Source organism: Zosterops lateralis (assembly GCF_965231275.1).
Source record: "Zosterops lateralis genome assembly, chromosome: 18".
Taxonomy (NCBI): Eukaryota; Metazoa; Chordata; class Aves; order Passeriformes; family Zosteropidae; genus Zosterops; species Zosterops lateralis.
The window spans coordinates 7,928,071-7,952,879 of NC_139778.1; the positions used below are offsets into that span (position 1 = coordinate 7,928,071).

At 43.5% G+C, this 24,809-nt stretch overlaps 1 protein-coding gene across 1 annotated transcript in view; it reads left to right on the plus strand.

The window, feature by feature from the left end:
• RAB11FIP4 (RAB11 family interacting protein 4) overlaps nucleotides 1-24,809 on the plus strand; it is a gene marked incomplete at its 5' end in the record, with an annotated part of 111,928 nt that overhangs the window by 29,688 nt on the left and 57,431 nt on the right. Inside the window, 2 exons of the mRNA XM_083874584.1 lie at nucleotides 8,522-8,609; nucleotides 16,475-16,563. Of these exons, the coding sequence (XP_083730710.1) occupies nucleotides 8,522-8,609; nucleotides 16,475-16,563 (177 nt within the window). The remainder of the gene's footprint in view (nucleotides 1-8,521; nucleotides 8,610-16,474; nucleotides 16,564-24,809) is intronic.

The window sequence follows — 24,809 nt, forward strand, 5'->3', positions numbered from 1 at the left end:
GCATGTGGGGTCGGCCTGGGCACACCCGGGGACACGGCTCTCATGGCAGTTTTACAATTCAATATGGCATCTTGGAGGTTTCTGTGGTGGGCAGCACCAGGGCTGTTAGGTGGGGACGGAACGTGGCGGGCATGGGTTCTCCTTTCTTGGAGCAGGGTGGCGGTCTGGGCGCGCCCGGGGACGCGGCTCCGCAGGCTTGTGGATGCGCCATCTAGCAGCAGCGGCTGGCCGCTTGTTGGCTGAGCCACGTGGTGGTTTTGCAGGCTCTGGGGTTTTTCCGCGCCGGGGCTTGGGCCGGGACGGGTGACTGCTTGGCGGTTGGAGTCGCACCGGGGGAGGGCAGCTCCGCGGGGACCGGAATCCCCCTGTGCCGGGCTCGGGGGGGAGCGGCCGGTTCCTTTTCTCTCCCGCTCCGGCGGCGGCAGCGCCGGCCGCTCCGGCGTTGGGGGGGGGGGGGGGGGGGGGGCGGCGCGGGGAGCTCACGGTGCTGGGCTTCTTTGAATTGAGCTCTAGAGGTTTGTTTTTAAGGTGGTCTGGGGGTTGCCACGGAGGTGGCTCTTCACTGCTACATTATAAGATAAACATTTCAAATTTCATTCTTATCAGTTTGACATTCTAACTGTAAATATGAAACCTAAAAAATTTGGGTATATAATATGGCAAGAATTGTATTTGTTGTTATCCCAAAGTAGGTCTGTGTCATTATATATTAAAGACTGCAAGTGATGTCTCAGTGTGGAACAGAAATCATAGCATCAGTTTTCCTAACACTGCCTGTATTTCTCTCATACACAAACATTCATTGAGGTTCATGGAGTATTATGTTCTCTTAATAGCTCATTTGCATATTGGAATGTTTTGAACAAATCCATCCCTAATGTGTTCTCTCAGCAGTACTGTGTGGCTCAGTCTTTTACCATCAGAAGATAATAAAATGCTGTTAACATAACAAAATGCTGAAAACAAGATGATGACAAGGGTCTGCCCAGTGGGGCAGATTTGATTGCAGCAGAGCACAGTTTAGAAATACCTGTGTGTTGTGTCAGATCATCAGCATGCCTGGTGTTCCATGTCCAGTCAAGCAGATGTATTCAGAGGTGACAGAGACACCAGCCTGTGGGCAAGTGAGACAGGGTAAGAAACCCAGCAAGCTACAGCATGGGCTAGCTCCATGCAGGTTTCACTGCTGTCTGCAGCATCACTGCCTTTATGGTACACTCTGGGTATGGTGTCAGTATTGCCATCACCATTTTAAAGAAGGGGAAGGCAAAGCAGGTGAAATAATTTGCTGGCAGCATTATGCTACTGGAAGACTTGCTGCTCTGTCCCTCGAACCACAGTCCCATGGCCACTGGGTGCCATGTCCTTCCCCAGCAGCAGGGGTCTTGCAGCCCTGGTTTTGTGCCTGAGATGTTTTGGTTTTCTGAAATTCTTTTCCCAAAAAATTTTCTGTAAACAAAAGAAGTGGTTTTGTAACTGTACTTTGTTTTCATTCTTTTCCCTAAGAAGAACTTATTCTTAATGTCCCTCTGGTCTGACCAATGTAATTAAAGAAGTTTGCCTTTGTTTCACCAATCAAATTGGTCTGTGTAAAATAGTATAAAAAGAGGACACATCCCAAAAATATTTAAAAAATCCTTTTTTCAGCCTTCTAAAGTCAAAGTCTGTGTCATTGTAGTGTACAACAGCGTCAGGATCTCCCAGTCAAGATAAACCCTCCTGCTGTGGGAGCCACGATGTGGATCCTACAGCTCCTGCCTCCTCCCTCCAGCAGCTAAGGCAGTTCCTGCCCTCCTTGTCCCTGTGTGCAGTGCTGAGCAGGCTGGAGCAGTGTGTCCCTGCCGTGGGGAAGGGCAGCAGTTGCCGTGCCGTGTGTGCTGCAGCTCCATCCCCGCTCCAGCAGCTCTGCTGTGCTTACCATCTGTCACCCACCTGAGCCCAGGTGTTGCTGGCACAGAGCATTAATAACACATCAACACTGGAACCTTCCTTTTTCCTCTGAATGCACTCAGCCACCTGCAGTAGTGCCTCTGGAGCCACCTCTTTGTTTCTGTGCCTTTGTGATTCGGTGATACATTTCACATCCTCCACATGGTGGATTTCTCCATCTGGATCACTGGTGGATATTTTTCTTGCCATGAACCCAGGTCATATTCAGAGGAAGATGCAATTCCATGTGCTGATGCTAAACTCAGGGAAGACAAGTGAATGGACTCCCTTGAATTTAATTTTAGACTTTTTGCATTGCATCCATTAGTAAATTATGGATTTGACAGATTTAGGAATGTGCTCAAAGCTGAGGCCAAGATTACTCAAGAGATTTGCTTATGTCATTTAGGACACAATCCCAAGATCTGCCTTCTAGTTGGTAAATTGGGTGTGCACAGTTAAAGCAGAAACTGAAACAATCCTTCCTGTTTACAGAGAGCTCACAGAGAAGCCAACTTTCAGGCTAGAAGCCCACAGATAAAGGGGCAATGACTGATGCTTGAAATCAAAATTCAAAGCAAATTCAAAGCCATTGTTTCCAGCAATGATGTATATCCCTGCATGCTCTGTTATCAGACAGCAGCTGATGGAAATTCATGATGCTGTTTGCAGTGATACGAATTATTTACAATGCACAGGACTGAGTAGGCAGGCAGTTCGTTGCACTCATGATTCCAAAATTCTGCCCTTCCACTCCTCCCATGTGTGACTGGGAACATGGTCCTGTGTGCTGTAGAGCCAGGCTCAGGGAGAGCATCAGGTCATCTCGTGTGACAGCCTGAAATGGTGGCAGCTCAGATTTTAACCCACTTACTCTAGGCTAGGTAAATCTTCCAAGTGTGTCTCACCTTCTCAAAAGGCCTCAGATGAGGGACTCCAGTTGATTTTTATAGTTCCAGACCCTTCCTGATTTATAGTTCTGGTGGGTAAACAATTGTGCTGATAAAACAATTGTGCTTTGCTTTTAATTGGAGTCTGTTCAGTTTCATTTTGCAGATAATGGTTCTTTATGTCTTTCCTCTGCTACAGTCTTTTTGAACCTGCCGTTCCCTGCTTGCAGAAGTCTTTATACCTCTTAACAAATCATCACTTGATCTCCCTTTTGCCAAATTAAACAGAAGAAAGCTCTCTTTTTTTGGTTGCATAAGATGCTTTAATTGTATGTCAGTTCTCTGCAACCTGTCTGTGTTTTCAGCATCTCATATGACAGTGGGTACCACAACTGTGTGAGTGCTAGTTTCTCCAATGCAATGTAAAATAATTTACCTCTAGTTGTGTTTCTTCCCTGAAATGCCACAATATCATGGAGAAATCTCTTTTCTTTCCCCTTCATCTATGAATCTGTCATGGTTTGAAAGCAAAACGAGTGAGAGGCTCCAAGTCAGAAATATAATTTAATAAGAAAAAAGGTAAAAAGGTAAAAATAAAATAAATGCGATAACACAAAGGACCACTGACAGAGTCAGAATACAACCTGAGCAGGGTAGTGGAAGCAGTCCAGATGAGATGGTCTTCCTGAAGCAGTGATCCTGTAGAAAGGTCTGGTAGCTCTGCTCCTCTCGGAATCCAGTGGGTCAGGGCTGCTTGCACTGTCCCACATACCAGCTTATATCCAGGTGAGAATGCTTGGCTCCTCCCCCTGGGCAGAGCATCTCACAATAGGATGAGGAGTGTGAAGTGGGTCCTTGATGGCCCATTAAACAGAGATAACTCCTGGAGGGAGTTACCTGTGAGTCATGGGCCAGGCGTTGATGGGCCATTAGCAGAAGACACCCCAAAGGCAGGGGCTTGGGAAAACACTGCCCCACCTGGTTTCAAAAGTTCATGAAGATGGTGATAGAATAAATACTTTGTGTACATCCTACACTGCAACCCAGGACAAAATCCCAGCACATCAAAAGACAGCCCTTCTGAGTGAAGAGCTCCAACATCTAAGACCACGTCAGTGCTAAGAACACCTGAACCCAGGGGCTGGTGAGGAGGACAGGAATGGTGTCTGGTGTCATTGCCCAGCCCTGCAGCCAGAGCAGCATTTCACACTTACACCCTCTCCAAATGTGGGAAAGGCCAGTCTGTTGAAACCAGGGCAAGTGTAGTTCTGCTGCTCCTTGTATAAATCATGTAGGAAGCTCTCTAATTCCACCCCGTGGCATTTACATGTTTAATCTCCTTTTGCTGTTTTTTTTTAAGGTTTCTCACAAATGCTCCTGCCTCAGGAGATTTTGCCCAAATGTCGCTGCTGCAGCACAGCCTGACCTTTTCCTGCAAGTGCTTGTGTTGCCTTTGTCACAGCTCCCAGGTGTTCCCTGCTCCCACTTTAGGGTGAGACGTGCTCACAGACTCCTGCAGTATGAAGGCAAACTGCTGAGACAAGTTGTTTATTTCAAATGGCATCTTCTGGCTGTGATTTGGATTCTGCTGCAAGATTTCAGTGGATAGAGCCGGTGTGGGGTACCTCTGAACTCAATTACTTCTAAATCTTACAAATGTTTTTTGTGTTAACAAAATCTCTTCTTTTTTGAAGAAAATTAAGTGAGGTCAATAGAGGTCTGAGTTTCTTCTTGCCTGCAAATGGAAGGATTCATTTCCAGTCAGAAAATCTTTGCTGGAAAAACTACTGATGCTGTCTTGGCAGCTTCAGTACAAGAGCTGGCCAGAGGTCTGGAGAGGGTTCCTTGGCTATTCAGTACAGGTGCCCCTGTATTGAACTCACGTACAAGAAAAGATCAGTTCCAATAAATTTCTTCTGAGGTCTGTCAGTGATTTGTCCTCTTTTCTCCCCTTCCTCCACTCCCTCTGCTACAAACATCCTCTCCATTCTGCTGTTTCAAGTGTTCCCAGCCTCCTCTTATGTGTCAGAAAGCAGCATGGGGCAAACACCCCTTTGCAGGGCAGTCAGGATGGCTGGGAAACCCAGGGGACAGGCACCTTCGCTGAAGTGAGCAGTTATTACAATGGAGAAACATGTTTGCATTGAAAGGGAAATCACCCATTCATCCAGGTGAATTAAACAATAGTGACAGAGGTTCGGTTTTCTCCAGTTGTTTCCCAAAGAAAAATGAGTTATTGCTGCTCTCTGAGATTTATGTCTTCTCTCTGACTATTGGACGCCTACTGAAGGGCTCATTAGAGACAGCCTTGCAGCTGCCAAAAGAACCAGCTGGATTATTGAGCCTGCAGCTCATTTTTTCTGCCCTTGTTCACTTTCCTACAGTGAAGAACTAGTTTGCAATCCTTGTTTGTGCTGTCTATCCCACAAGGTGAGGGATTGCTCTGTGCAGAGAAGAGTGTCTGTCCCCAGCCCAAAACACTGCCCCTCCTCATTGTGATGGCTCCTGATGTTAAATTCTGGAGCACATGGTGCTCCCTGTGCTGCCTGTAGGTATCTCAACAATCACACTCTCATTTCACACCGAATTTTGGCAGTAGTTGGTTTTGTGATCCTGTGTCCCTTGCCAGGGGATCAGCAGAGCCCAGCACAACCCAGAGATGTGGGGCCCAGGAGTCTGGGTGTGCCTAGGACTGGCACATCCTGCATGTCCAGGACTGGCACATCCTGCACATCCCGTGTGTGCAGAACTGGGCTGTGCCACCTGTTCCCTGGTCAGGACAGAGCTGCTGGTCCCTCGTTTCCTGGCAGACTGGACTCCTCCAGTCTCAGGGGGTTGTTGACTGCAAAAAAGGTTTTAATGTCACTCAGCCTGCCTGGTACGCTGACAAATCCATAAGTTTGCCAAGGCAATGAAGAAATAAAACAACTTTTGATTCATTGTGGGAAGCCAACCCTTTATGAGAAGGAGGAGAGGACTTTATTTCTTTACGGAGTGAAGCAGAAGGATGGTTTATACAGTGTGGACACCAGAGAAGATTTAGGGGTAGCTGTAGTTTATATGGTCACAGATTCAAATTTAACTTAAAGCAATGCCTTCAGTCTGGAATTAACTAGGAAGAGCTTCTTGCCTTATTCCAGAAAGCTACTGGTAAAAATGATCAAGTGCATGCAGGCTCTTGAAAACTGTGCAAATATGCAGGGATTTATGTACCAAATATGTGTGTATATTAATGCACAAACCCTATGCAAGTATCCACACAAACACAGGCCCATTGATTGAAATCCTTTTATCCCCTGACCTGTGCTGGGAGCTGTGTTTATTCCTGGCTGAAGATGTGAGCACTGCTGGCATTAATTCCATCAGGCTGTTCTGTAAATTCTTCATCATCTCCTGCACTTATGTCAGTTATTTGCATTGTGATATCCAATTGAAAACCTGCAAATTAGATTTAGGGGAAACTGGACACTGAAGCACTTTGCTCAGGTGATAATTTCATTTACTGTTAAGACATTGCTTAGACCTAAATGTCCTCTGTTCCTCCATAATACACACTCCCAGACACATAACATCTCATTTAATTTGATTTCAAAAGTGTAATTTTATGTGTCTGAGCAACTAGTAGACTAAAATTATTGAATCAACTTTGAGAAATAAACTTAAAGTGCCAGATTCACTGGGATGAACACCACTGTGTAATAGCACAATATTAAATACCTTAGAGGCTTCCCAGCTGGCTGCAGGAATCTGTGCATTAAAACCTACAACACAATTGTTGTTCATGAAGGTGACACGATAACATCGACCTGGATTTTCCACATCAAGCATGTCTTTCCTTAAAGGGTTTCAGTCAGGATTTTCAGCTAGTCTGGTGTGTATTAACCACACACTGTGGTTTCTGGTAAGATGCCTTTTTTTATTTGGAAACATGTATGTGTGTTCTGCTGCTCTAAATGAGTGGGGTTACAGTAATTCCTTGTGATGCCAGGGTGGGAATTTGATAATGAGTCACACCGTAGTTGATATCTGGGCTTTGCTGCCCAGCTGGCAGGACTGGAGCTGTGGAAACCTTCTGGAATATGAAAGTTTTAAGAAAATGTCTAACTTGTCATGGGCTCTGAACTCATCATATAGCTCCTTATTTGCCCTGCCTGCGTGAGCTGATTTTTTAATTTTCCCTAAGAAGAGGAGAGGGGAAAGGATTCACTCTAAGGGTTAAATAGTGCCTTTCTCATTCAACATAGAATTTTGCATATGAGTAAAAATTTTGTCTTTTTTTTCATCCAGATTTGCTCATTCTAAATGAGCCTTTTGGCTTATCATGACAGTTTTTGGTACAGAGGGAATTTATAGGCACTGAGAAGTGCCTGTAGGAAGAAGTGTCATGTGCACACATTAATGTATTATCTGCAGGGCTTTGGGAAACTGCTGGGCTTTTGCTAGCTCGTGGAAAAAAATACACCAGAAAATTGAGAAACTGGGTCATCTGGATTCATTTGCTGCATCTTTCCAGCTGGGCTTTTGTTGCTGCGCAGACTGACATATCTGAGCTCACACAGATTGTGCTGCAGCAGGATTCTGTGGCATCCTGCACGCCTGCTGTCCCTGCACTCAGCTTGTTCATACTCCTGGGTGTCTGGAGGGCCCAGGCCAAGGGCAGGGTTGTGTGGAGCTGGCTTTGAGCTCTTATGAGCAGCAAGAGGCTGCCTCTTCCTCAGTGAGGGTCCCTGCAAGGTGCTACAGGCAAAGGTACAGGCACACAAGGGGATGTACACAAGCTCCAGCAGTGTGGTTGTGAGAAAGAGCAGCCAGCTGTGTGTCCTCAACTCCCTGGACTGTTCTGCCTCTCACCTTATTCTTCTTCAGCTACTGGTTCCTCCATTCCTGTTTTTTTCTAGACAGTACAAGAGCCTCTCCAGTCTAGGCTGCTTTTCTTCCTCTATGCCAAAACCCTCCTGAAAAATTTGCTGGACCACTTTTGGGGCAGGTGCTAATTTGGTGGCTGCATTTAAATTCAGTAAAATCTCATTCTGTTGGTGAATAATGATCAGAAAGGCTGAAATGTGAAGCTGATATTATAAGGAGTAAGTACATTGTTTGTTTCCACAGTGTACTGGACACAACCATTCTCTGTCTCATCACATGAATATATTTTCAGACTGTTAATTTTCCTATACAAAATTATGTTTTCTGCTCGAGGAAGTTTGGTTTCAGTCCGAGTGCCCAATGGGTTTTCTCTCCTATAATCTAGATTATTCAGGGAATGAGACTGCTATGAGCTGTGCACATCTTTGTCCTTTCTCTTTCCCTGAGAACTTGTGATAAGAGGGATGGAGAATCACTAAGGTTTTAAGTTCCTCTGAGCTGAATGCATGGCAAGAGCTCCCAGAGAAGGAGATTCTCTTAGCACCCTGCTCTGTGCTGAGAGGATAAATCACATTCACCCCTTATTAAGCTCTTGAGATCCCCACAGGACAGGATTGATGTGTCCCAGCTGCAGGAGTTTTGTAAAGAGCACATGCCTTACTCAGCACCAATGTCATCCAAGACATGATTTCTCCTTGCAGAACCATTTATTGGTTGGTTCAAGTAAACAGTGTGGGTATTCTTCAACTTGTAGTCTTCTGTAGAATATGCAGACTGTATCAGAGCAACAGATGATACACCAAGCTCAACACATATTTTATCATCTTTTATTTTAGGTGGAAAGACTGGCAAAGTACTTGGACCCAAATGGTTTGGGAAGAATCAATTTTAAGGATTTCTGTCACGGAGTTTTTGCTATCAAAGGTATGTGCATATTTCTTAAAAATAATCCTGTTCCGTTTCACTAATGTTTCTCTGGTTGCAGAAAATGTAATGATCAAAGACATCCTCTCTTTTAACTGTGGTTATTTGTAGTGACAGTAGAGAAACTCTACCGGGAACAGAGCCAGGATATTTTTCCTTTCTGTGCATCTCATGTATAAATGGTGAGCAATGCTAGAGTTCCTGCATTCAGAGGTGCTTGGGCATTGGTTTATTGCTAATTTTTGTCAGAACAAATGTGTTGTGGTTTAAACACAAATACAGCAGAAGAAAGAGGAGCTTTGTGGTTAACAGGCAGGGCCCAGGTTTGATACTTCCAGATTCTGATCTTGTTCTGCCTCTGATTTACCTCAGGGAGTCAGGGATCCCTTGGGCTTTTTGGTTCTCTACTAGGAAATTTAAGACTTTTATATTCCTCTTGAGGTATCTGCAAGGTATAATTAATTCATGTTGTCAGGGTACTTGGGGTCATGTATTGGAAGGAAATGAGTTAATTAGAGGTTGAAGATTGAGATCAGGTGGATCCAACCACCTCCTTTCCAAGGAAACAGTCCTTGACTGAAGACACAGACATTGTTATGCTTTATAGTTTAGCCTAAAGGCAGCAAAAAAAACAGTGAGGAAAGACTTGCTGATTTGCTGCTGATTGCTTTTCTAACTTCCCATAGTGAAATAATCCATCCTGTCCTTTTCTGGACACGTGGTGTATCCTTTGTAAAGTGTTGGAGTGATGTCATAGCGCAGAGGTTTCACTTCAGGGACAGGGTGAATGTCACAGTGATCGCGGTGTGGTTCCAGAAGAAGCCTCTGGAGAGTCTGCTGTGATGAGATTATTATGAAGCCATAACGATGCAAAAACGTAAACCCACAGTACTTTTAATTAAAGTTTATGGCAGCCAAAGACAGTGTATAATTAGGTAAAATTGCAGTGAGAAGCTGCTCTCATCAGTGTTCTTGGAGACACCATCCAAGGTGACACTGATGTGTTTGAAGAAAAGGCAAGAGAAAGCCCAGGAGAAAAGTTACTACATTTGTGCACAGACCCCAAAGTCTCCGCTGGAGGTTTTCACAGAGCAGAAAATTTTTGAGCAGAAAATGCTGTAGCAAACTGAGTTCTAGTTTAAAGAACACACAATCTCTGTAAATCATCTGGTGTCTTCTGTAATTCACAGTCCAAAGATTACACAAATGCACAAAATATGATCAGGAAGGGACAGGAATGATCCAGAACATCTCTTCTGTGCCCTTGTCCACATACCCTTAGTGATGGAGTGGGCAGCTGCATCTCCTTTACTGTGGGACAGAGTGAGAATATTGAGCTATCAGAGTCATGAGGCCCTGGGGGATTCTCATCCTTGGTCACCTTGTGGGAACTGATTCTTGTGTTCATATCCTGAGGTTTCATCCTGCAAAGATGTGACCGGATCAAACTGTCTGGAGTACTTTGCACTCCAAGTTTATGAAGAGCTTAAAGCCCGGGTGTGGAGCATGGAGAGTCCAAATCATTTGTGTGATGCCTGTTAGGATGTATCTGTGAACAGATAAAGCAGAGAAATCACCCAATTCTGCAGCATCACCTAGAGCTCCCTTAGCACATCATTAGCATTTCAACACTCACACAGACTCAGTGCTAAGTGTTTATCATCGAAGCAGCAGCAGCAGCTGTATCTATTTCTGATAAGACACTCTGCTGCATCTCTTTAGAAAAGCTGCTTCTATTGCTAACCTCACAGCATGGAAATTCTATTTATCTTTGGCTACTTGCCATATTTTCCTTAAAAATTAAATTGGTTATGTTAAAGTTCAGAAAGAGCATGTCTGCCTTTCAGAATAGAAAGCCTCCACCATGTTGTTTCAGTGCAGCCACGTCCCAAAGGGAGCAGCAGGCTTATTATCAAACAAAAGCAATTTGTCTTGGCAGAAACAGATTATAAATATGATTCTTTGACATTTCAGCCTATTACAATTGCTTGGGGCAGTCAGATTAGTAGAGCAAAATGAGATGCTACTATAAATCCAGTGGGGTTTTCAGTAATAGGGTATGAAGTTGTGCTATTCTTAGCATTGGAAGCCAAATGTTTAAACTCAAGCTTTACAATCCTAATACCTTACTATATTTCTTATTTATGAGACTTGAAATTAATTTCCTTATAGGTGCTTGCCTTTATAGTATGGTGATGAAATTGTTTGCTGCACAGAGGTGATATAGTGTCAAGGTTTTTTGGTGGTTCAGTGCCTGGAATTTATTTAAATCATGAAGTCTGAGACATCTAAGAGCAACAGATTCAAATCAGAGTTGACCTCTGATGATGTTGGTTTGAGCATTTCATATCCAGGGTTGGATTTCAGTGAAAAGCTAAATGTTGTAAGTTGAAAAAAAATCCAGAGCATCTAAGTGTTTAATGCTCTGCAATTGATAGAGAATCTCCTACCCCTGGATCTAAAACCTGCAGCTTGGCCTCTCTCCTCCATAAACCAGGGCATTGTTTACTCTTGCATGGTACAAATGAGAAGTGTTGTGTTCCTCTACAAATGGACATCGAGTCCTGTCTCCTCCTCAGTGCTTCAGAGCTGGATAAACCTCATGACATATGGGTCATGCACCTTTGCAGCATCTGCTGGGTCTGTCAGATAGAAAACAGTTCATTTCCTTCAGCTGCTGAGCAGCAGGAGCTGTGGGTAAGGATGGGCAATCTCACTGGTAGTAGGACCTTGGAAAGTGGTGGAGAGGATTTGTTCAAGTGGATGTAAATATGCCAGAGAGCAGAAGTGTGTTGGAGGAGCTCATTCCCACTGTGCCTCTGGGATGGAATACTGGACAGGACTGGTGCTTGCTATTTATGGAAAGGTTTGCTTCTCTTGCTGGTCTTTTGTGGGTTAAAGGACTTTCCCTCAGCATCTGTGCTGAGGTCTTGCTGTCTAGGCTGCTCTCCCCATGCAGTTAGGCTCTGCCAGAGCCAGGGATAGGCTTGCCATTGAATTTAAAGCTTTGCAGCAATTTCATTGGGATGTCAGAGAGCTTTACATGTGCTGAAGCTGCCCTCTCTATCTGCTGCCTGCAGGGCTTTAATAAGTGTCTGCCTGTAGAGCAATTGCCATGAAATAACACCTGTAGCCTCTTACCTAAGTGCTCTGTGGCACTGCTCAGAGACACCAAGAGCAGCCAGAATATCACTTAAAGGCTGAATTCCCATTAATTTCAGCAGGGTCAGCATGGGAATCATTACTGTTTGCTCAGCAGAGTCGATGGCTGTTTTTGCTGTTCTGAATTTATATTGTACTGATCCAGTAAATATTTTCTGCCACTTGTAACACTTAAAGGCTTGAGTGGAGCTGTTAATTCCCTGTGCTCTGCAGGCTGGTGGCTTCCACAGTCAGATATGTTTGCAGGGCCAGGCTCTAACTGAGTCTGACCTGTTCCTTGTAGTTTAAGATTTCTATTGTATTTCCAGTAATCTTTTTGCTTTGATATTCTGCTTAAAAGCACCCAAACCCTAACAAATAAAGGGGGAGCTCCCCCTACTGCCCTCAATGTTACAGCTCACAGAGATGAGAGGGTACTGTATGAACACACATTAACACAGAGTTAAAATACAAAGGCAGATGTGTTCTGACTTTATAGCTTATTTTAACCATGAAAACAGTGCTGACTGCTGTGTGGTGTTTGGAGGGTCATAGCTTTTATAACGGGAGAGACTGAGCCACATCAGCACAGAGCATTTATGAATCTGTGTGCTTTAGCAGAATCACTGTTTTTTTCAGATGAAATCATAAAACCTGTTGTTCTCCTGGAGCAAGGGAGTCTTTCCCTCATCTTGTAGAAGTTTTAAGGACATTTTAGTTGTGCTCTGTTAGGGAATTTGAAAATTGAGAGTTGTAGGAGCTCCTTCATGTTCATTAACAGTGTGGAAGAAGCACAGCTGTGAATTTATACACTTCCCCACCTGCAGCAATAGCAACCTTTGAATCTTCAAAATAGTAACAAAGACCATTATTTGCCTTCAAAAATCCATCTCTATGCTTCCCTAGATCCTGAGGCATCTAACTGCTGCAGTTGGTTGGAAAGCTTCTAGAAGCAGGCTATATATAAGCAGCTAAAATTTTAAAAAGTAGGTATGTTTCTCTGTGAATTCCTAGCACTTTTTAATGAAAATTACAAGAATACAAGATTTGCCCAAAGTTTCAGAGAAATGTTCCGAAAGGGATGTTGGCTGTTCTGCTAGCTCAGACTGTGACAGGTTATTTGGACTGTGAAATAATATGAGAATAATGCAGTATAAAAATTGATGGTGTTTTTTCAAAATAAAGTTTTCTAAAACAGAGTATTTCTGGCCTCCTATTGCACTGGAGATTATTTTTTCTTAATAGCTTTTATGGTTTCATTCAGATGCTCCAAGCAAACGTATTTCTCACAAAACCAGTGCCAAGTTTTGGCCATCTCCTTCAACTAATTATAAAATCTAATTTGCAGCCCCATAGCTGGGAGAAGTGTTCTACCAGCTTTGCCCTGAAGATCCAGCATGGAGTAAGAGATGGGTGTGTTGCAGTCATGTAAAAGGAAGTTATTTGCCTATAATATCTAAGACCAGGACAGCTGCATCAGCTTGGGAATATCAGTAAAGCATATCAGAAAACCTCAAAGTCCACATGAACCCATTTAGGTTCATAGCTGTAGATCTCAAACTTCAGTGAGGCTGTAACTGGAGATGATCTGTCTGTAACTGGATGAATCTGTTTGTTCTGGTAAGAATAACTTACTGACAGGAGTGGGGCTTGAGATGGCTCCAGGGACAAGGACTGGCAGTGAATGGAAGAGCTGAGCTCTCCTGGATTTAATTACCTTATAGCTGCTCAATGAGCTGAAGTTGGTTACTGCTAAAAGTACTTGAGAGTTTTCTAAGACTTAACTAAATTTCACTAAATACACCCTGAAACAGTAAATGACTCTAATATACCATAAAGATTCAAGGGCAGATAAAGTAAAAAGCTATTCCTGTTAGGAAAAATGCCAGAAACCAACTACATTCAATTAAGTGACCAGATTTGATTTCCTATAGTATTAAAATTGCTTAATTGCCTGTGAAAATTGTCTGATGTGTTACAGGTTAAATCTCCTTCTTGGAGCATTTGCCGGAAACAGCTTTGCTAAATTGAGTTTATTTGTGGCCAGAATGTCTGTTTGCAAATTGAATGTTAGTTAGGGTGTGAAAACCATTTTTTTAATTAAACTGATTGTAAATTTGTAAAATAATCTCATAAGGGATATCATGTGTAGCAACCTGAGTGAACTGAAAAAGTTAAAGGTTCATGTCTTCCCCTTCAGTGACTTGTAAGTGACTTTCATGATCTTTGCTTAGGACTAGAGATGACCCTGTTCTGGCCAAATGAATTGTGTTTGCTTTTGCATTTGTAATATTAGGAGAAATATTTTTAAATTCAGATAATTTTAACAGACCAGACTAGAGAGTGACTTGTTAAACTAGAACTTGTACACATCCATGTTTCAAAGAGTCACTTGAGTGGACACAGGAGCTGCTTCAGTGCTAGGTCATCAGGTGTCTTTAGCCAGGGAAGAAAACTTAGCAGCTTCTGGCCACTCTCATTTTGTGATCTGATTGTTTAGTCCTTTCTCCAGACACAAACTTGCTGCCAATCTGTGTCACAGTGATTTACATCGAGCACAGCCTTTCACAGAGTGTTTCTCCATGAAGGAAACCCTTCAGTGGAGCTGCAGCAATGGGTGCACAAGGACCTGGAGCTGTTCCTGGCTTGCTCTTTCCTCTGTCTGCTGCCCCATTCTTATTGCAGTGCAGCTAAGTCTTCTTGCCAAGTGCTGCCCAGAAATGTAGATGAAATTTTCCCAAGTGCAGCAAAGGAGAGAGAACATCGTGCACATTAATATCTTATGATACAGGTAGACATCCAAATGTAATGTCTCTAATCAGCCATGTAAGCAGCTTTCAGTTCTACCATTTCCAGGAAAATGAATTTATAGCAATAATAGGACATCTCTAGTGCAAGAGGTCCTTAAGGTAGCCAGGAATTTTTTCTTTGCTTCATTGAAATGGGTTATTTTTGGACAGATTCTAGCCTTGGGTGCACACTGCTGCACAGCTTGAAATATCCACCACAGCAGTTCTACAGACCTCAGCACACAAGGTTCTACTCAGGAGTGGTTCTGCTAGCAAAGAACAAATCTTTGTCCAGTCCCTTCCTATTTCCATATTGAGATTTTCCAGAGTAAACCTTGATTTGTTGTTGTTTTCTGTCTGGACTGTGACACACCAATTTAGCTCACTGGCACTTCCCAGGCTGCAAGCCAGGGTGTGTTCTGGTGTTAAGAACACACATGCACAGCACTTGAGACACTCCAGTGTTCCCTCTTTATGTTCCACCATTGTGTAATTCTCCTGGAATACCAGAAAAATTCAAATTCTATTTAGATGAGGGGAGCAAAAGATGAGACTGTATTGACACTGTTGCAGAAAAACACTGAACAAGAAAGCTGATTATACCAGACATTCTTGTCCACTAACTTCTCCAGCAAAGTGGGCATTTAACAGCTTCCTTTATCCTTATTTATCTGCTCAGTACCACCTGAGACTCTCAATTTGCTGCAGAAGCTGAGAAAGGAAAAAAGTCTTGCTGCTTTGTCCGTGTGACACTTCTGACATCTTAATGATGTCTTCATTCAGCAGGTGCTGCCTCGACGTGTGCCTGTGTATGGCAGACAACAACACAGACCTCTCTCCTATTAGGCTTCCTCCATCTGATCATTTTTTCTGGTTTATAAAATATTCCTTCCTTTGTGAGGGACTCCTCTCCGTAACCACAACATGTCTTCATCCCTACAGATGTTATTCATTTATGTAAAACCAGGAGAGAAGGTCAGCTAATGGAATGAACCTGTTCAGTTCACACTTCCTTCCATCATCCTGTTTCCTTTGGCTCACCTGCTTTGTGAGTGGTATCCATGTGTAATGTTACAGCCTAATATATTGCATTAGTGCTGGGATGGAAGGGAGGAATAACTGCTGGGCAATTGCAGCTTCCAAGTAGGATAGTGCACAACACATGCTGAAGAGTTTTCACACAGTCTGGCCCAAGGCTGTGAGCTGAGTGCTCTAAAATAACCTGGCCTGACATTACTGCCTTCTGCAGCTCGCAATGACAAGTGCAGTCACTGGTAATTAATGGGGAACGAGGCATTTGGTGATTTCAGTGTTTCTATATTTGTCTCAGGTTTTCAGATGAGAGAAGGACCAAGGGAAACACAGCCATTGATTTTTCCCGCTCTTAATGTGGTTGTTAACAAAAGCAAACACAGAAGCTTAAAATCTCTGGTTGCAGTGCATAGATATTTGCTTGCTAAACACTCTGTGACAGCTTTTTTGACAGGGGATTTATGACACTTAGGCATTGCCCCTTTGTCATTTTGACCAGAGAAAATTAGAAGCAGCTCCACTGTCACTGATGTGCAGTAGTCACTAGCTCATGCCAAGCCTGCAAATGCAGCATTTGACTCCAGAGCCTGGGTTTGGTTAGAGGTAGGTTTGTATCTCACAGGGTAGATTACCAATCCGAGCAATGCTCAGTTTTCTGTTTCATTGCAGGCTAGTGTATCCATGCTGAGATAATTGCACTTGTCAAGCTCGACATGTTGAATGTGTGCTGGGCAGAGCTCTGAAGGCAGAGTTGTATTACACCTATTTAAATAAATCCCCAAAGCTGTCTTCCAAGGTTTTGTGCATCCAGATTGGCTACGAATCAGTGTTTCTTTCTCTATTGTCCATGTAATGGAAGATAAACTCTTGGCCTGACCATTTCCTCTTGTTTCTCTTTGCCAGGCTGTGAAGAGTTACTGAAAGATGTCCTGTCTCCTGAAAACTCTGAGCCCCAGCACTACCAGCCACAATATGTTGATTACTATTACCAGGTAAGAGAAGCACTAATTCTATCTCATGTTAGTGGGCTGAGGAAGCCTCTGCAGTGATGTATAGTTGGATCATTGTAAATGTTGTTGTTTTGCTTGGCCTGTTAACTCTTCCTTCCTAGGTTCATGGCTGTTAGCAAGGCATCCATACTGTTTTGCCTGCTTTTAACTCAGGTTAACTGGTGGGAAAGTATTTAGCATTTGGGTAGTGTTCCTCTTACAAGTCTCAGTATTCACCTGGCTGTGAAGGGAGATCCCTGTACAAGCTCGCTGGCACCTCACAAGTGGAAAACACTGATTTGTACCTAATTAAATCAGTCAAACTTTGTAGGTGAACAAGTCCTCAGGGACCTTCTGCAGATAATAAACAGGGACTCAACAGCTGTTGGGAAGCAGAAACAGTACACTCTTGGAAACCTTTGATAGTATTTTGGCTGGTGGGTGTAGCATATTTTTAAACCATTAAAGATTCTCATTTGTATCCTTAATTTGCCAGTGTCTGTGCAGTCTAAGAAGTAGAGCACTGCTAAGTTTTCCTTTTAGCATCTCTTTTAGCATCTTCACTTTACTTTGGCTTTAATCACCTCCACCCATGTAAAGATTAAAGGTGCAGGAAGTATCATACATTCAGAGAAGGATTGTATGTCAGTGGTGTTATAGACTGCAAATGATACTGAAATCAACAGGAAAAGCATTTTACCTTCACAGGTAGTGAATTGTGAGGACAATCCTCATGTACTGAGGAAGGATGTGATAGGTGTGCTGGTGGGCTGATGTTACACATCAAAATACATAAAATACAAAGACATTTCCTGCACATACAAAAATACAGAGACATTTCCTGCACCTCAGTGGCTAACCCTGCTTGGTTCTAAACCCCTGGTTTTTGTAACTGATGACACAGATACCCACCATGATGTTGCTTGGTTACCTTAATAGATGCCATAAACCAAACTGCTTGGTTTGCAGCAGCTGATAGAGGCTCTAAAATGAAAACAGGCTCTGCACACACTCAGTGTTCCCCCATTGCTGTGCAGATGTTGTAGGCTGGTTCTGACACTCTCTGAATGCAGGTGTCAGTTGGGTGTTATTCCTTAGGGATTTCACATCTGCTGTCATGGAAAGATATGCTGGGGAGAGCTCTTGAAGACAAACTGCAAAACTCTGCAAACTGCACCTCTTTTGCCATCCATCCTTCAGGAGGGCCTGGGGTTGGGAATTGCAGTTGCTAATCCTGGTAACAGCTGCTGAGTTTCCCTTTTGAGTGCTGAATTTGTGCCTCTGGGAGAGGGAGGGGGCAGAGGGTGACCCTCCCTGTTCAGAGAAAGCTGATCTGACAGTGCTGTGCTGGAAGCCTTGCTGGTCACTCCTGATGTCCACCAGCCCCCTAGATGGTCCCTGCAGGGGGTAGCACCACTGTGGGGTCCTGCAGCAGTGTTTGCCCACTTTAATGGAGCCAGTTCAGGATTTGTGCAGCCTGGGAGCAGAAACAGGTCCTTCCACACCTGCCCAGGCCAAGTGAGCTGCCGTGGTGGGGAGAGGACAGGGAATGGTGTGCACTGTTGTACATCCCATGCTTATCCCACAGCTCTCTGCACCACTGCCCTCCAGAGGGGCTGGTTCCATCTCCCATCTCCAGGTCCTCCAGGTGCAGTTTGGAAACTGTTCACTAGATGTCAGCTAAAGACTGGGGAAAGGCTGAACAGCCTCTGCTCCCGCCTCAAGGATCCTCTGCTATGGCAGGAAGTTGGAATTTTCAAGCTGATGAAGCAGAGGAGAACTGAGGGTCAGGTGGATTTGAGACCATCACCATTCATGGCGTTTGTTCCCCCTTCCCAAGGAAGAACATACAGAAAACATACAGGCTGTCCTTGCATCTCTCAGACCTTAATAAGTGTGAATTCCTGGTGCTGTAATCAAGTTTATGGACAGCTCCCATTGGCACAAATGGCCTGTCTGATCTGATTTTCACCCCAGTATGCCCTTTGCATGTCTCTCTAATTATCAGGTGCACTCAAATTCCCAGGCAGCAGAAGGACATAACTGCTGTGATGGTACAAATAGACATTTTAAAAGGGAATGCATCTTTTTTATTCCACCCAAGGGCCTGTGCTTACACAAGGGCAGGTACTGAACTGGTTCATTGTTATGCTGTCTCTGCATTCATACGATGACTTGAAAGGAAGGGGAGATTTATCCTTGTCACAAGTTATTTTTCCCTGTCCTCTGCTTTCACTTTTCCTTCCCCTCCCAAGAGCCCCCTCCCTGTATTGTAGCTTTCTGAAGCCCAAAGGCAGCAAACTGAAGAGGTGAAGGTAATTCTAAGATGTGGGATGAAGTGGCAGGAGCCACTGTGAGGTGCTGAACTTATCCAGCTGTTTGTATATGTTGAGTCAAATGGGGAAGAAGAAAATGCCAAGCCTCCAGTTTTTAATTACAACCAACAGAGTGCAATTAATTTAAAGGGATATATAACACCGCCTGATACCAGGAGCTTGGGGCATTTCATTAGACATTTTTCAAATGGTCTGATTTTACTTTTTGTTTTTCTTCACTGTAAACAAAGAGCAAAAGCCAACAAGCTTTTAATGTCTGAAAAAATTGTCCAAAAAAAAAAAAAAACCCAAAACAACCACACACAAAAAACCTCACCAAAAACAAACAAACAAACAAACAAAACACAGGGAAAAAATCCTGTTGTGTATGCAATTCAAAATGCAAAGGCCTTCCTTCCATGGAAGGCTCTTGATGGCCTGTATTGAGAGGCTGTGTGAGTGATATCACAGGCAAATGGTGAGTTCTGCCTTGGAGCTCAAGGCTGTTAAGGTGTATGCAGAATACATAGAGCATAACTTGGTTACTACAGGATGTCCCATTGACTTCCATCAGCATTGATTCAGGTTGTAGGGTGTGTTTTCTCTTTGGACTAGAGACAGCTGGTACAAAGAAACTTAGGAGGATGGGATTGCAGTTAGGAGATAGCAGTTCCAGAGTCCTTCAGCTTTGGGACCTACAAATAAACCTTTCCTGTCTGCCTGTGAGTTGAGTCTGTTGATTGGGTTAAAGTCTGAATTGTGCTCCATTTGAGGCACTGTCAAGTCAAGTACTGTTTATTAGTATAATTTCTGTCTCTCACAGCCTTTAGAGAGGTGATAGAAATACTCAGAATTTGCCAGAAGACAATTTGTCAATCCCAAATTTCTTTCCCAGTGTTCGCTGCTATGGGCTCAACTCTTGTTTTGGCTTCAGCTGAAGGGAGACAAAAGTTTCCCTAGTCCAGTTTGCTTTGTGGCAGGCATCTGGTAGCACTTCAGAGCCCTTGGATAGCCTTTTGGAGATGGTAACCAACACAGAGTCCACATCTGAAGTCTGTGTGTGAAAACCAGGCCCAGATTGAGCCAGCTCAAACAAAGCAGAGTGCCTGTGTCTCAAATTTCCAAATGGCTGGCTCTGAGCCTTCCCGGGCACCCAGCCAGCTGGGAGCACTAGCCACAGGACTCCCAGGGAATGAGGCTGCCTGCATCTGCAGCTCCCTGGCCAAGATTTGCATTGCAGGCCCTGAGAAACAGTGCTGTGGGTCTAGGTGCTCTACTGTCTGAGCACTAAGTTTAGGGAAATGTGAATCAGAGCAGGAGCTCCTTTGTCAGCTCGTCACCTGCTGTATTTTGGCTGCTCAAATTTGAAGAGAGCCTGAATCTAGATGGCCCCAATAGAAGACAGAGGGAGGGGGTTGAGTGACAGATCTTACAGCCTCTCACCATCAGCTAGCCAGGCACCTCTGAGTGCTCCTTGTGAAGGGACAGACTATTTTTACATATGGGTTGTTGCCTTTTCATGTGGAATCAATGGCCAAAAGCCATACATGCAAACCCTGTGGAAGAGCAAGTTGTAAGGTACAATAATGGCAGGGTCCTTTTTTTAATCAAAGCTGTTTGTTTCTTATTAGTTGTTGCTGTATTGAGTTGCCACATACCTTTTTTGTTCTGTTCCCATCTGTAAATAAGAGTGACTCTGTCTCTTACCAAAGTACAGGACGATCACTGCATATCAAAAAATGAGCTGCCTTTTCAGTCCTCTGTGTGTTCCCCTGCCTGCCAAGTGATTAATTACACTGTATGAACAGCAGAAAAAATGTTGAAACATGACAAATAAATTGTGTTTGCCTCTGGGATGGAGCTGGGACTGCTGGCTGATCTGCTGCTTTGAAAATATTTTCAGTAGCAATTAGGAATCCCTCACCAGCTTCTGAAAAAAGTTTTTTTTCCCCACTAGCTGCTTGAGGATATCTGCAGACACCTGTGTCAGAGCAGAGGGAACTTTCTGCACTGTGAAAACATTGTGATACAAATGGGTTTTTCACTAGGCTGTGGAAGAAGGTAGCAGGAGAGCCTGTAGCCAGAATATTTTTAATTTTCATTTCATATATTCTGTGTTTCAAAGCACTGACTCCACATTGAGCATTGAGTTGCCAGTGTTCTTGGGCAGAATAACTGACCTCGTTTGTTAGAAGGGTTTTCTCAATAGTGTTTTTCCTAACATCAAACACAGGTGTTGCCTATCTGTTCATGTGAAATACATCTTTCCTTCCACCTTCTGTGGCAGCAATAGCAGAGACACTCCTGTCTTAACAGGAAAAGCACACAAGTGGTTAAGGTGGAAATATCTTTTCAACCAATGGCCAAGAGAAGAAGCCAGTGGATGTGGTAGGGACAAGCAGTATTAAATACATCCTGAAGATTTTAAATACATCCTGAAAATATTAAATACATCAAACTGAAGATTTTTCCCCCATTTTCTTACCAACTTCCAGTTTTCTGCACCACCCACACACTCTCAGTCACTGTTGGCTCCCACAGTGTTTTCAGCCCTGCAGTTGCTCAGTGTCTGTGTATGAAGATTCCCCTCCCTGTGCTTGAGACCTGGGGTGTTTCTGCCCCCTGGGATCACACAGTGCATGTTTGCAGATTGCTCCCCTTGCCAGGCTGTGGGGGGCTCTTGTGTTCTGCTGCCACCATGGGACCTGTAATCCAGAAGTCTATGTTACATCCTGTGCTCCTGGATCTGCCAGATTCTCCTTCCCCTCAGCTTCTGCTGCATCCCCTGAGAAATGAGTATGTTCAGCATCTCCAGAGATGGCCTTTTGGGAGGCCCAGCCTCAGGATTGATCCTAGCCCCTGCTGAAATTGGTAGAAACACTTCATAGACCCTGGCAGGTATTAGATCAACCTCTGGGCTTGTTCCCAAAGTCATCTGAATCCTTACTGGAGGTGTAAGGTGGGAGAAAAGCTTGGTAAAGTACAGCCATGCAGTTATAGAGAGAAAAAAGTGCCTGTTCCTAGGCAGGATTTTACACAGGCACTGTGCACTGTCTGCACCAGTGAGAAGTTTATTGTAATCTCTACAGCCAACACGCTCAGCAATTAATTTTTCTTTTTTTTCTCTTTTTTTCTTTTTTTTTGGCATCAAAAAGCAACATTAACAACAACTGCTGAGAAACCCCCAGTGAGCAATTACCAAGAGCAATGAAGAGAGCACAGTGTGCCCCTATTTGGGATTCATTTACATGGAAATTGCATGCTTTCACCTGGTGATATTCTCAATTTTATTTTTTAGGTTTGTGCATACATGCAAAAAATAACTGTCCTTGGTCAAAACACCTGCATAAAAATAAATAACCTGCCTCTCTGGCTGCTCAAGCTGATTCTGAAATGGTGCCCTGAAGAGCTGCTGTACTGAGAATGAGCAGTTCTGCACTGGGGGCAAGGCAGGCACCTTTCAACAAAATAAATGCCAACCGCACCAAACACAGCCATAAAATAGACTGAGGATTATTTTCATTTTTAAAACCAGCTTGCATTTTTGATTTGGTGGAACATCACACGTTGACATGTTTAAAGGGGAAATGAATTTTTCCCCTGACTCATTTTTGCTCAGTTGTGGTATAAAACACACGTAAAATAACTCAAAAGAAATGAGACACTCTGGCCTGATCAAAAATAGTTCTTTTCTTTCTCAAAATGTGTTTTGGGTTTTCTTTAGAGAGAAATCTGAGTTTTTTCCTTTGTTTTCCTGGGCTGGGCCAAGAAAATACTCTGAGATCTTAGAGCCTGCAGGCTGGAGAAATCTTCTCCCACCCAGTTCTTGGCACAACACCCCAAATGCAACCCCAGTGTTTTAAGGCCAGCAGGGCTGGGGGTGACCTGGCAGACGAACTGCAGCCCTCAGAGTGGAATGTCTCAATGCAAAATGTTGATTCAGGGAGTGCCCTGTGAGAATCCAGCATCTGGACTCAATTTGTGACAGTGTTTTTATACAAATTCTGCCTGTTAGCTGGTTTAAATTTTAAGCACCTGCTCTTGCAGGTGAACCACTGGTTTCCTGTAATAGAAGCATAAACCAGTGAGGGGCCAAAGATTGTTTGCTCCCCACAGGGTCTTGTCTGAGTTAAAATTTACTGTTTCTTAGGGCTAAATTTGGCTGGGTAGTTTGAGATGGGGAAGTGTGACTGCCTGGTTCAGACATCACAGCTGTGACTTGGCAGCAGAGATGGAGCATCCTTCCAGGCATCCATAGGAAAGTAATTCTGTACACTTATTGTTATCTATTTCTCTCTTGTTTTTGAGTATTTCTTTTCTGTGGCACAGGTAGAGTTTTGTATAGCATTCAGAGCTTTACCATTTTGAAGCCTGTCACCTCTGTCTCTTTGGCAGAACCACTGTTTAATAGACCTTTTCTGTCTCAACCCTAATTTTCTTTCTGAGGCATTATCTTCAACCTTTTAATCTGCTGATTTTCTGACAGAGCACAGTTTTGGGGGTGTTTTTTTCTGAAACTGTCAGTTGCCATGGCAAAATATTCCTCCCATCCTTGGATAAACCAATTTAGGCTGTGGCACAGTCTTTAGGTAGAAGCTGTGAAATGACTGAAAGCTACAAGTTGGTCTCTTTTATTGAGGAAGTCACATCCTTACTGATTTAATTCTTCAGGTAAGTTTGGTTTTGTGGTTTAGTGCCTTTTGTTTGATGTACTGAAAATCCGTCCACTTCAATTTGTGGTGTGTCTTGAGTACAGCATTCTTAGCAACAAAAATGAAGAAATGTTATGACAGCACTCACCTTGCTCTGTGTTCCCATGAAAGAAATGCAACTGCTGGGTCAGAGGGTGGTGAACAAGTGCTGACTGATACACAGCCTTTGGGGAATAGCAAAATATCTGTAATAAAAGTAGCTATATGAGGGCAGGGACACAGCATTCACTGGGCTTCTTGACACTTGTGTGACAAGGAAATCTTTGTCCTTCTGTTCATAAATTGACACTGGCTCTTTCTTTCCTGGTTTGTTTTTATTATTACTATTATTATTTATTTCTTATTCTACTTTGTATCATTTCTCCTTGCTGCTTGGGGAAATTTCTGCTTCATTTATGGAAGATTGTGGGACAATACACAATCATCTTTTTTCTTCTTAGAGTATTTACAGTGGTAAGGCTATGAAATTGAAATATAGGTTTGGTGCTTTTTAGTAAATAACATTGGTTTAAATTGGTTGTTTTCTTTTTTGTTTGTTTGGTTGGTTGGTTGTTGTTTTATTCAAAGGAAAATTTCTATGTAAACATGTAAAAGCTGGTTGATAAAACCAAGATTCCAGGTTACTATGAATCTGTAAAGAGAAAGTCAGCCACCGAGAGATGTTCTAGCTGATTAAACCAGCAAAATCCCTCATTGCACAAGCAAACAAAAAGGATGTGACTGCTTCTTTTCTGCCTTTTAACTTCTCCGACAAGAGCAGTGTCATTTTTTGAAGGTAGTTTCTTTCATTTTTCAAAACAATAGCTGCTAGAAATTTTCCCACTAAAATAAAAACATCCTTCCATAGGTGAAATCTTACAGGAATCATTTCTGTCACACAGCTGTTGCTATGCTGAGACATTATTTCAGGGTTCAAATGCATGATTTCAGTAGCCTCAAGAGTTGCCGCCAAAGTGACCCAGGCAGTTCATGAAATTGCCCATTTTTTTCCCAGTTATGAAAGCTCCAGGACACCTTTCCTATGTCCTTTGTCTTTCATGTCAGTCCCAGCTCTTGCCACATCCAAAGTCCCCACAAAACCATGTCCTTTTTTTCCTGTTCACTCAGGTGACCCCCAGGTTTTCCTGGCAGGGCTGTGACCTGGTCCTGCTGTGGGGCTCTGACACGGCAAAGTGTCACAGAAGTGCCACAGGGGGGCTGTGGCAATGTCCTGCATCAGAGG